The following is an 11,391-nucleotide window of genomic DNA, read 5'->3' on the forward strand; positions in this document are numbered from 1 at the left end:
AATCACCATGTCGACTATAAGAGCATAAAATGATATCAATTTGTGAGTTTAAATATAACTTCATTGAAATGCTGTATCTTAAGGAACTCGATAAGTAAGAGTTATTTTATTTTAAAATGATTGTAATCATCTTTTGAAATATACTAAATGCATGACAAATTCAGCATTTATCAATTAATTAGCTCGTTTAAACATCGGGGATGTTTTTCATCAATGACAAGTATAATTAAATGATGATAAAGATCATAAATATGCAAAATGAATAATAAGTGCCCCATAATCGGGTTAGATCAATCTAAGTGCCCGACAATCCTTTTGTCATTCTAATGTTTGTGTAATCCCATTTAGTTGATTGGATGAGACAAGTCACGTGGTTTTACTGACATCCTCAGAACAAAATGGTGGAATTATCTTGCAAGGGCAGCATTGCAACCTTGCGTCAACATTCCAAAATCAAGTGAGGTGATAGAGTTGACACTGCAGCCCCCAGTGAGATCACACATGGCGACAGGGGGGGGGGGGTGTCCAACACATTCACACAAGAATCCAATGAAAGACAAGAAGCGTAGCGAGGCCTCCTCAATTCCCCAAGAGAAGCCGGGGTCTATTTTTAGCTTGCCGCGCCTCTTTAGCTTGCCACGCACGTTCAGTGCAGGCGGCGGGCGGGCGGACAGGGTGGATGCTGCTTCAGACTTGCTGCTTCAGACTTGCTGCTGAGGGGGGGCGGGGGGGATAAAAAATAGGACTGCGTGCTTGTCGTCGTCCGCCTGCTTTTTAATCTGCCTTTTGAGCGAGCAATAATCCCCAAGGACGAGCACGTGGCGGCTGAAGCCGTGATGTGATGGCCATCGTCTGCGGAGTGGAGTGGGCAAGGGCGGGGCACTGGCAGACAAGGCTGACATGGTGAGCAGCATGCAACATGGCCGCCGCCGCCTCAAGTGAGGAAGACAGAGGTAGAACACCTCATGTGATGACGTGAAACTCCCATGCCGGCAGCCCCCCCCCCCCCCCCCCTGGCTGTGGATGCCAGCCTCCAAATGCTTCCACTCGCTCTCTGAAAATGCATCCAGCTGAAACAAACCCTAACCAACCCATCTCTCTCAAAACCATCCATTCACCCTTTTGGGTCAATCGCCCCTTCTTCAAATCCCGCCCGGGTCAGTCTGTCCCCCAACCAAGGGGCGGGCGCCCCCCCTCCTCCCCTACTCTCTCCCTAAAAGCCAAATCCCAGCGGGTCAGACATCGCTGGGAGTCCGCGCCCGCTGTGCCACACTGGCAGGAACGCAGCCGCAGCACACCAACCACAATGCCTTCTGGATCTCCTGGTTCCGGAAGGCGTAGATGACCGGGTTAATGACAGAGTTGTAGGTGGCCGGCACCAGCGTGGCGTAGGTGTACAGCGGCGGGTACGTGTAGTCGGCGATGAGCGAGTAGACGGTGAAGGGCATCCAGCAGGCGGCGAAGGTCCCGAGGATGATAGCCAACGTGGAGACGCCCTTCCGCGTGGTGACGTAATGGGGAGAGGCGGCCAGGAAGTGGTGCTGCAGGGCGATCTGGTGGGCGTGTCGCATCACGATCTTGCAGATCTGCACGTAGAGCTGGAGCATCAGGCCGAACAGGAGCAGGAAGGAGACGGAGAGCACGGCCACGTTGTTCTTGGTCAGCGGGCGAACCACGCTGCACGTGGCCTCCTCTGCCAGACAGTTGACCCCCGTGACGGGGAGCAGACCCAAGCACAGCGAGAGCCCCCACAGGAGGACCAGCATGGTGTACGTGAAGGCCGCCGTACGCTCCGAGTTGTAGGTCAGGGCGTAGTACAGAGACAGGTAGCGATCAATGGTGATGGCCAGTAGGCTGAAGACAGACGCCGAGAAGGAGGCCACCACCAGGCCCACGGTCAGAAGCTGGGCCGAGTCCGACTGGAGCAGGTAGGCGCAGGTGAAGTGCAGTACCAGGCCCAGGCCGGCCAGCAGGTCCGCCAGAGCCAGACTGCCGATGAGCAGGAACATGGGCGCCCTCAGAGCCGGGTTCTGCCAGATCACCAAGACCACCAGAGCGTTCTCGCAGGCAATGAGAGTCCCCGACGTGCACAGGACGATGTCCCACGGGTTGACCAGCAAGGGTAGCTGGCGGGGCGCCAGGGACTCCTCCGCTGGGACGCTGCCGTTGTCCGTGGGGCCGCCGCTGCTGGCCCAAGCCGTGGGGTCGGGGCTCAGCCAGCTGGGAGTGGCCGCTGGCTCTGCGCTCATTGTGGCCCCCGTCTGAAGACACACATCGGGACATAGACTTTCTATTTCGGGATGGACATTTATCATGAAGAAAAAAAAAATGAAAACAATTCATGATCATGCCTTGACCAGACGGACAGAGTCTGTCATCCAAATCGCCGCATTTGGCAATATTTCAAAGTCAGCATTACCGAATTTCTCATCATTTTCATGAATATGTCTCATCTGGATGAGAACGTTTCAATAATAAGCCTAAACGCTTAGTAGGATTAAAGTCAAACTACTCATCTGTTTAATGCACTAGGGAAACTCAACCCAGGATTTTTGTTCCCATCTCAATAGCTTGATTTGAATATTTTCTCAACTTTTCCCCAATTTGCCATGTGGCCGTGTTGATGATGTAACTTCATCGACATGTCTCGGCGGATGTAGTCGCTTATGCTCAGCTGATCTCCACCAAACTTTGTGCGTGGCCTAAGGAAACAGACCTCATGAGATTCTAATACAAAGAATTTGTAAAATACAAAGATAGATTTTACAACAATTCTCAATCCTAGTGATTTGGTCAATATCCCAAATGTTAGGCCCTTGGTCTGACAAGAGACAAGCATCCAAGCTCAATCTTTGGAGGACGAGCAGAAGATGAACGGCGCTAGCAAGAGGCCGAGCCATCCCACCCCCCTGCACCGGCAGCGTGCGTGGCCATATGTTACCGCTACCGATATATTCCCGCTCCTCCACGTCAGCACAAAAGATGCCGGAGTAGGAGGATAAGGTGTGTGTGTGTCTGGGGGGGGGGGTCGGTTAATATCCCCAACGAGTGTCATGGACGCCTCTTACCTTGAGACTCGGTGAGCGAGCGAGCGGACGGACGGACGCGCTGGAGCCGTTCAGAAGCAACCTTTTACATCCATGGCGCTGGAGGAGGGAGCGGTGGGTGGATGGATGGATGGAGACGAGAGGAGGGGTGGAGGGAGTCAGGGGGGGGGATGCGGCTCTTCTTTCGGCTCGGTGATGCGAGGATGGGGAGAGAGAGAGAGAGAGAGAGGACCGGACTGCGGCTGCGTGAGGACAAGAGGGGAGGGGAGGAGCGGGCTCACGCACTGATGGAGGAGGAGACCTGCCTCTGGTCATTGTTTCTTGTACCATTGATCTTTAGTGAGCAGGGTTACCCCAACAAAAGGGATTCCATATGCTTGAATTGGCCTGACAGCATGGTGGTTAGATGCTGACTCACAGTGGTGGCTGACCACGCAAAAAGGTTTGGATTTTGCTGTGTTTCGCTTGCTGACACTGCACTTGGCCTTTTTGGGTGCTCGAAAATGACGAGCTGTCACCTCTTTTTTAGGGGCGCTCTCAAGAAAGACACGCCTACCAAATTTCTCGTGCAGCCCCAGCCACGCACCTGTCCCTAAGGGACTTCAAAATAGCTCCCGTTGCAGCACAAATGAACGTCACAATAGCAGGTAGCACCGCTAGAGGGCGACATTAAGCTGCTATGAGTCATCACTCTGACTTTGAAAGAAAAGACTCCATCGCCTCAAGACTGGCTTTATTTATTTTTCTTTAAAACAGAAAATGATCACGATTCAGGCCTTCTTCTCTTCCTCCTCCTCAATTGCTCCCTCGCGTTAAACTTACCAACACCTACAAAACGGTATCAAAAGTGCACCATAGTGTTATTAATACATCCTCTGACATTATCCAATAATATTTTTGGGGGTAATATTTATACAAATAACATTCTGTACACTGTAGAAATACACAATTCTTGTCACCCCTCGTGTCTTCTTAGTTACTGATGATTCCCAACTCGGTTAGGGGGAAAACTTATGAATGATCCAAGATTCATTCATCTCTCAAACTAGAACGCCACTCATAAATGAAACATCTGTACAAAGAGGCGCCGTGCTAGGCCATTTTGGTTGTTATTGGCCCACGCTGCGTTCAATTGTCCGTTCGGCAACGTTGCGAGTTTAGTCCCTGGACTGGTAGAAGAGGATGTAGCCTGACTCGGAGTTCTTGGATATTTCCGAAGTGAGGCCGTAGAACTCCTCGATGGCCTGCGCGTCGATTTTCTGCATGTGCATGAATCAAGCCATTAAAACAAGAAATCAAATGTGTGTAAAGCAGGAAATCAAATGTTCACCTCTACAATGTCATCATCAAACAGCAACCAGAAGTCGTGACTTTTGACGATGGCGATGTAGTGACCTCTGTTCGGACCACTGGGAAGGAGAGCCGACAAAAAAAAAAAAAAAAGCTCAAACTTTGCTGAATTTATCTTCAATATTCTTTTCTCCAGGTCAGGTTGCTCCCGTACCTCCCACAATGCACCACCACTGCGACCAGGTCGTAGAGCCTCTCGGGATTGGTGGCGTCTCCGGACGTGTTGAAGAGGCGCAGCTCCAGCGGGAAGACGACTCGGTACGACAGCTTGGTGTAGCGCTGAAGCTGCTCCATGTACTTGAAGCGCTTCAGGTGCAGGGCCAGGATCATCGGCAGCTTCTTCACACGCATCCTGCAGCACCCACGGGAAAAATTGCTAAAGACGCGAGCGAGAGAGCGAGCGGATAGCGCTAAAGATGTTCAAACATACCTCTTGTGCGCTTCCTGCTTGCTTCTACATTCTTCACAGTAGTATTTGTACTCGCTGCACAGTGTCTCCGTGTTGCTAAAGCCTCTGAGGGGTGGAAGGCGGCTCAATTGAAGTTCGGCCAATTAATGGACGAAAGCGGGCCACGTGAAACAGCCGTTACCTGAGGCAGTGTGTGATGGAGGTATTTTGTTCTACATCCACAGAAAGGTCCAGAAAATCCTCATCTTTGCTGCTTATCTACGAGGAGAATATGGGACAAATATGATGCAGTTCTACTCCGGTCCTATGGGTGGCGCTATTATAAAGTCAACTGAAAACGTTAGGTACGATCATGAACACATTTGAATTGAATTGATATTTTAAACGGTGTGAAATAGTTTGTCCGTTGGCTCCTAAAGACGGCGCCCTTGGTTACCGTCTCGCAGGTGAGGCAGCGGGTCTCGTTGGTGAGGGTGCCCTGGAAGATCTCGTGCACCCAGGTGGGCGCGGGTGCGGCGTTGCTGTTGTTGTTCTGCGAGTCCAGGGTGCCGTTGGCCAGGCGGCCGTTGGTCTTCTCCTGCTTGCGCTCCTCCTGGAGTAGGTCGGCGATGGTGTTGAGCAGGTAGTTCAGGAACTCGTGGGCGTCCTGCTGCATGTAGTTGTCAAACAGCTCTGCGCAAAAAGTGAGGAGATGGGCTTAGGATATCAAATGATCCCCCCCCGGATCCAATCTGTGCAACGTCTGAGCATTGTTCTTCTTACCATTCTCCTTACGCAGGCGCGTGATGAACTTCTTTGGCGGTATGACGCCGACTTTCCTCTTCTGGTTGGCAATGCTATGGAAGAGGTCGGCCAGGCAGGTGAGCAGGTTCTCCTTGCGCCGGGGCTGCCCGCGATAAGCCAGGATCTTCTCCCGGAACGGCCGGCAGAAGTAGAGCGCCTGCAACACCGAGTTGCAGTAGCAAGTGTTCCCGAACTGGAAAAGAAAGGATTTACATGCTTGGCTCCGCCCAGCAAACACAGCAAACTGGTGAAGGTGACTGACGTACGTTGACCAGGCCGAAGTAGTGCTCATTGACCGGAAACTGCTCAGATCCAATCTCTTTCTCCAGAGCAGAGGCATTGGCGCCCTGTGGAGGCCAAACAAGACGGATTGTTTCGATTGATGGCCTGCAGGTACGCGAATATTTCCCGTCACTACGACTCCGTTAGCGTAGGTGGATGCCGAATCGGGGGCGTTCCTACGTGCGTACAAGAACGGAACTCCGTCGTCAACTCCTGTTCGCTATATGCGCTTGGAGTGGACAAGGAGCTAGGAGCGCTCCACAACTGCGCAGCTGATGTTCAACAATGTCGTCATTGCCTTGCGTTAGGAATACCAAGTAGCTTGCTTGTCAAAGAGGCCACGCATCTCAACTTGGCTGCTTTTGCGTGCAGTTCCCGAGCCCCACATGATTCAATCAACGCGGCGTTTGCTGCAGATGTGCGCTCCAGTTGTTTGCGCGCTGTCACTTGTTCCTGTGGCTGCTTGTTAGCCTGTCATTAGCTAGGTGGCTAACTAGCGCCCTTCGCTGCTACAAACAGGGCTTTGCTTCGCATCGACGGTACGGAATGCAAGCAAAGAAGATCGCACTACTCTCACCATGGTACAAAAAGAGGCAAATTTGGAGACTGTCATTAGGATTTCCATTCAGCCAGCGCCATCTTCCGTGCACACCGCCTCGCTCAAGCAGATCAGTTCTCGATGTGGGCTTTGCTAGGGCATTGGCAAGCAGGCTCCCAGGCGTCCAGAGGAGAAGACAGAAAAGCGAGATGATTCACGGCGTATTACTTCCGCATTAGGCGGTACCTCCCACCGATCGTTGTTTTTGTCTGTTACCTGACAAGTATCGATCATGTTAGTGCGTAAAAAGCCACGCGTGAAGACGAATGAAAGTCGTATGCTAAACACGTTCGACAAGCGTGACCATGTCGTCGATCAAAAACGACACAGTAACTCCAACTAGTACACAGATAGAGTGTATTTCTTGCGCATGCGTGTTAGTCGTGTGAAGCATCTTTTCCGCCTGTATAAAAAAATACGACTGGAAACGGGACAATTCACATTCATATCATGTACAAGACACAAATATAAATCACTTGACATTGTTCTTGTTTACATGCCAATAAATGCCCCCTTTGTGTAGGGAGACAAGCAAAGTAAGAATTTTATTGCCCACTCTTACCGTTTGCACGTAACAAATAAACATTTTGAATCTTGAAATGATAATTTCATCATGAAGTCATGTCGCCTACTGTTTTTTTTGTTCAGGCAATTAGACAGGGTAGCCCCGTTACTCCCAGTATCAGCCACCAAGGCGGAGTGTGAGGTCCTCCGAGTTCTCTTTCCGCCGTACCCGCCATCTTGTCGAGACCGGGGGTAAGATGTTCTCCGGTTAAAATCATGAATTTCACCCACAAACATTCCTGTTTCATCTACATTTGCACTCAATCTCTCGCACAAGACCCCTGTTGTACAATTGTTGTGAAAATATCTTGTCTACTCACCGGGAAAAAATAGTAATGTCCGCTTAAATGTGAGTCGGAGCTGCGGCGTGGTTGGTTATCCATGTGCGGGCCTCGAAGGCAACGTTATCGTCACATTATACTCGTTCGACATTTGTAACTTGTGTTTGATTGCGATAGTTGTCAGTGTTCTTCTCAAACATTTTCGCATGTTACGTTGCCACGTGTACAGCAATAGAGCGAGGAAATGGTTCAAATCCATGTTAGTCACTTGTGGGGATGAAGCGTTCCTTTCGTGTAGGCACATTCCATATTTTTGTTTCTCAGTAATCAGGCATCATGACGAACACCAGAGGCAAGAGGAGGGGGACCAGGTACATGTTCAGCAGGCCATTCCGCAAGCATGGTGAGTATTTTCCCGCAGTTGTGCAAATGCACGCACTCGCTGAACGCCGTGCACGTTTACAGGGAGTTTCTTTCCAATTTGACAGGCCCGATTCCCCTGTCCACTTACATGCGCATCTACAAGAAGGGCGACATTGTTGACATCAAGGTAAAGCATTCGACCTGTACATTTGAAATAACTCCCCTTTTTTTTGTTGTTGTTGAAAATGATGCATGACATTGTGACTGCTTGCGCACATGTTCTCCCCAGGGCACAGGTACCATCCAGAAGGGTATGCCACACAAATGCTATCACGGCAAGACGGGGCGCGTCTACAACGTCACCCAACATGCTGTCGGCGTCATTGTCAACAAGCAGGTCAAGTAAGTACACGTCAAAACACTTAAGTCTAGAGAGGTTCTGCACAACCCCATGTTCACTTTCCACTTGGACTTTTCGTGTCCGTTGTCGTCATTCACGTGGGGGAAAGCACTCGGACCCTCTGCGTCATCGGCTTTGACGATCTTGTTGAAGCTGAGGCGCCAGCGGGGGTTACAGTTAACAGTGGCAGATTTTTTTTTCTAATCAGTGCTGTGATGCAAAAAGAGCAAATTCCCCCTTTTTAAATGTTTGCGTGTAGGGGCAAGATCCTGGCCAAGAGGATCAATGTGCGCATTGAGCACGTGAAACACTCAATGAGCCGCGCCAGCTTCCTGAAGCGCGTCAAAGAGAATGACAGCAAGAAACTGGAGGCCAAGCAGAAGGGCACCTGGGTGGAGCTCAAGCGCCAGGTAGGAAGGAGGACCGCCACCCAGCCATTTGTGGTGTTCTGCATTGAAGATGACGAACTAACTCTCAATGTATTTTGTGGGCAGCCCGCTCCTCCCCGCGAGGCTCATTTTGTCAGCACCAAGAAGAACCAGCCTCAGCTGCTGGAGCCCATCCCCTATGAGTTCATGGCATAAAGTGGATGTTAAAATAAAAATGTTTGTACACAACTGTCACGGACCAGGCTTCTCTTTTGACAAATCTGTTTTAAAAGCACAAAGTGATGCTTTGTTTGTTTGAACTTAATCTAGTGATAAACGTGACTAAATTTTTGTGAATGCTTAGACGTTATGGGAATGAAATGATATACTCGTGAAATCAAAGTGTGTTCATAGTTTTCAGATTAAGTCGATTTAAACCAGAGAATTAAATCATACATCATCTCAACCTTGTTTAGAGAGTGCGCACTTTAAAATACCACCAGGAGCTAACACCAAACAAAAAAAGTATTGGAAAAAAATACTAATTAAACGCTGCGTCATTTCGTCAGGAACGTTCGATTCAACTGTAATCCCAGACAAAGTCCACTAGAGGGCAGTGTGCACCAAGCCAAATGTTTTTTGACTGGCGGAGTCATTTGTTTTCTTGAGTTATCATTGCCCACTGCAGTTGATTTGGAGTAAATGATCACAATAAACCTTTTAGTTGATTACTTTTTTTTGTGTTGAATTAACTAACTCATCTGATTTATTTGGTAGCCAAGGCGTCCACGATCCTCGTAGTAAAGTCCTAATTGCAAGCTCATTTACAATAAAACCGATGTTGCAAATGTTTTTCTGCATGTGCGAGGACCATTTGTTGAATCAGTGCATGCCCAAGAAGCTTGACTGCTGAAGTGACTAATGGCTTATCTGTTCCAACCTTGGTACTTGATCCAATATTGACACAAATTAGTAGCGAGCTTGAGCATGCGATAAAGAACACTTTTTGACTCTTGAAGCAGATGGAGTCTCGAAAACGGAAGTGTTACCTGCACAAAATGCTCCCCTTGTCTGTTTTCAGAATTGCATCAAATACTCTCACAGGCCCCAAAAGCTGTTTTCCTCCTGGAAACCCTTGAAGGTCCCCCGAGGTCAGGGAATTCAGTCTTATCGCCACAGATTAGTATGAGGGATAAGATAAAAGAAGAGAAAACAAAATGCAATGAATCAACTAGCAGGTTGGCAGTCAAAGCCCCTTCATATTGATCCAGGGTGTCTGCATTTTTGCTTTTTGTGTTGCAGATAGGAAGGGACTGATAACTTGGGCTACGTTATGTGTCGGACCATCTCGTCTTCTCACGAAGCCAAAACCTGACCAGAAATCCATGTTGTTCACATTTACGCAAAGACTCCTCCTAAATTCTTTTCTTTTAAAATAATGAAGAACAAAATCAATTAATCAATCAATCAATCAGCCAGCACCCATGTTAGAATGAGGCAGTCTAAACATAAGAATCATATTTTTGTCAACGACACTTCACAACAGCTCACAGGTCCACCTTTGGCTGATGACTCACGGGGGGTTACTTATTCAATGAACAAGAAGTAAACACACAAGAGAAGAGGGTGAGGACACACAAGTGTGTGTGTGTGTGTGGGGGGGGTATTTGGATAAAAGCCGTGTGGAGTATGAACTTAATCACACGTTTGACACGCGCACACACAAACAGATTGAGCTTGTGCGCTCAGCCAGCAGCTTCGAGCAGCTGCATCGACCAGCCGTGTTACATATTAACCCCTCTGCCACAATATTCTTTCTCTAATCTTGAATATATACATATATATGTGTTTTTGCAGATTTTTTTTTAAAGCACTAATATCAGCCAATCAATCTCCGTATCAATTTGTTAGCAAATTTATACACGTGCTTAAGTAGAAGTAAACGTAAGGGTGTGTGCCCGCCCGCCCCGTCCAGTGTGTGTTTGAGAGAGGTGTGTATCTAGAGTAGCAATAAAGACGGAAGGAAATCCCACTACGGGCCAAACACAGTATCTGTGTGTGTTAGGTGTGGTGTCACACACACACACACACACACACACACACACACACACACACACACACACACACACACACACACATATATATATATATACATATATAACTGGTATATATATATATATATATATATATATATATATATATATATATATATATATATATATATATATATATATATATATATATATATATATATATATATATATATATATATATATATATATATATATGTGTGTGTGTGTGTATGTGTGCATACTGAGCCGCGTGTATCGATTGTCAGCCTGACAGCGGAGGGGCTGGGCCTGGCCAGGCCTGGCCGGGCGATGGGGACCGGATGATGCTGATAAGCTTGTCGCTTGTGCGGCGCGCTCACCTGGAGCGTGGGAGGGCACTGAGGTAACGTCCAACAGGCTCTCAATAGGCCTCATTCACAGCGGCCAGTCAAAAGGTTTCACATGGGAGCAGAGGGTGATGTTTAGACAGCAAGATAGCACTGCTGAATTCCTCACCGCTGTTTGTTTTCTTGTAATTGTTTAATTGGCTCGCTCACCTTCTTATTCCTTCATAGCTCCCAAAGGTCGGACCGTGCTCTACTGATAGAAATGGAACCAGGCAGCAGCAAATCCAGTGAAAACAAAACTGAACCCTCCATATGACTGTCGGGCAGAGCCGGAGCGCAAATAGTTCTGGAACTTATCCATATGCATTGATTTGATGTTTGAATGTATGCTATTTGTGTCAATTCAAGTTCAATGTTTACTTTGGAGCGCTCCATTCACTCCCACTTTTCTTGTGTGTGTACGTGTGTGTGAGAGACGAGTCTTCCAGGATCTCCACAAAACTACATTGGACTGCCGATAAGATTAAGTAACCCGAGAGAGAGAGAGA

General features: G+C 48.4%; 3 protein-coding genes across 3 annotated transcripts; 1 reads left to right on the forward strand and 2 right to left on the reverse strand.

Annotated features, from left to right (window-relative positions):
• Positions 1 to 1,235: 1,235 nt before the first annotated feature.
• Positions 1,236 to 2,249, reverse strand: gpr12 (G protein-coupled receptor 12). Its single transcript, XM_085939390.1, has one exon. It carries the CDS (start codon positions 2,247 to 2,249, stop codon positions 1,236 to 1,238), a length of 1,014 nt encoding a protein of 337 aa, XP_085795516.1.
• Positions 2,250 to 3,770: 1,521 nt separating this feature from the next.
• On the reverse strand, positions 3,771 to 6,833 carry usp12a (ubiquitin specific peptidase 12a). The gene is made up of 9 exons (XM_085939404.1): positions 6,449 to 6,833; positions 5,856 to 5,936; positions 5,569 to 5,782; positions 5,243 to 5,478; positions 4,988 to 5,064; positions 4,828 to 4,911; positions 4,552 to 4,749; positions 4,378 to 4,456; positions 3,771 to 4,306 (listed from the first exon to the last, which is right to left on the reverse strand). The coding sequence occupies exons 1-9, from the start codon at positions 6,494 to 6,496 to the stop codon at positions 4,205 to 4,207; spliced, it is 1,119 nt and encodes a 372-aa protein (XP_085795530.1). The 5' UTR covers positions 6,497 to 6,833; the 3' UTR covers positions 3,771 to 4,204.
• Positions 6,834 to 7,122: 289 nt separating this feature from the next.
• rpl21 (ribosomal protein L21) lies at positions 7,123 to 8,694 on the forward strand. The gene is made up of 6 exons (XM_085939405.1): positions 7,123 to 7,225; positions 7,639 to 7,717; positions 7,803 to 7,864; positions 7,967 to 8,079; positions 8,337 to 8,487; positions 8,572 to 8,694. Exons 2-6 carry the CDS (start codon positions 7,651 to 7,653, stop codon positions 8,659 to 8,661), a joined length of 483 nt encoding a protein of 160 aa, XP_085795531.1. The 5' UTR covers positions 7,123 to 7,225; positions 7,639 to 7,650; the 3' UTR covers positions 8,662 to 8,694.
• Positions 8,695 to 11,391: the final 2,697 nt, after the last annotated feature.

The sequence above is a fragment of the Syngnathus leptorhynchus genome, chromosome 19, assembly GCF_054491065.1.
Source record: "Syngnathus leptorhynchus isolate UIUO chromosome 19, UIUO_Slep, whole genome shotgun sequence".
NCBI classification, from domain to species: Eukaryota; Metazoa; Chordata; class Actinopteri; order Syngnathiformes; family Syngnathidae; genus Syngnathus; species Syngnathus leptorhynchus.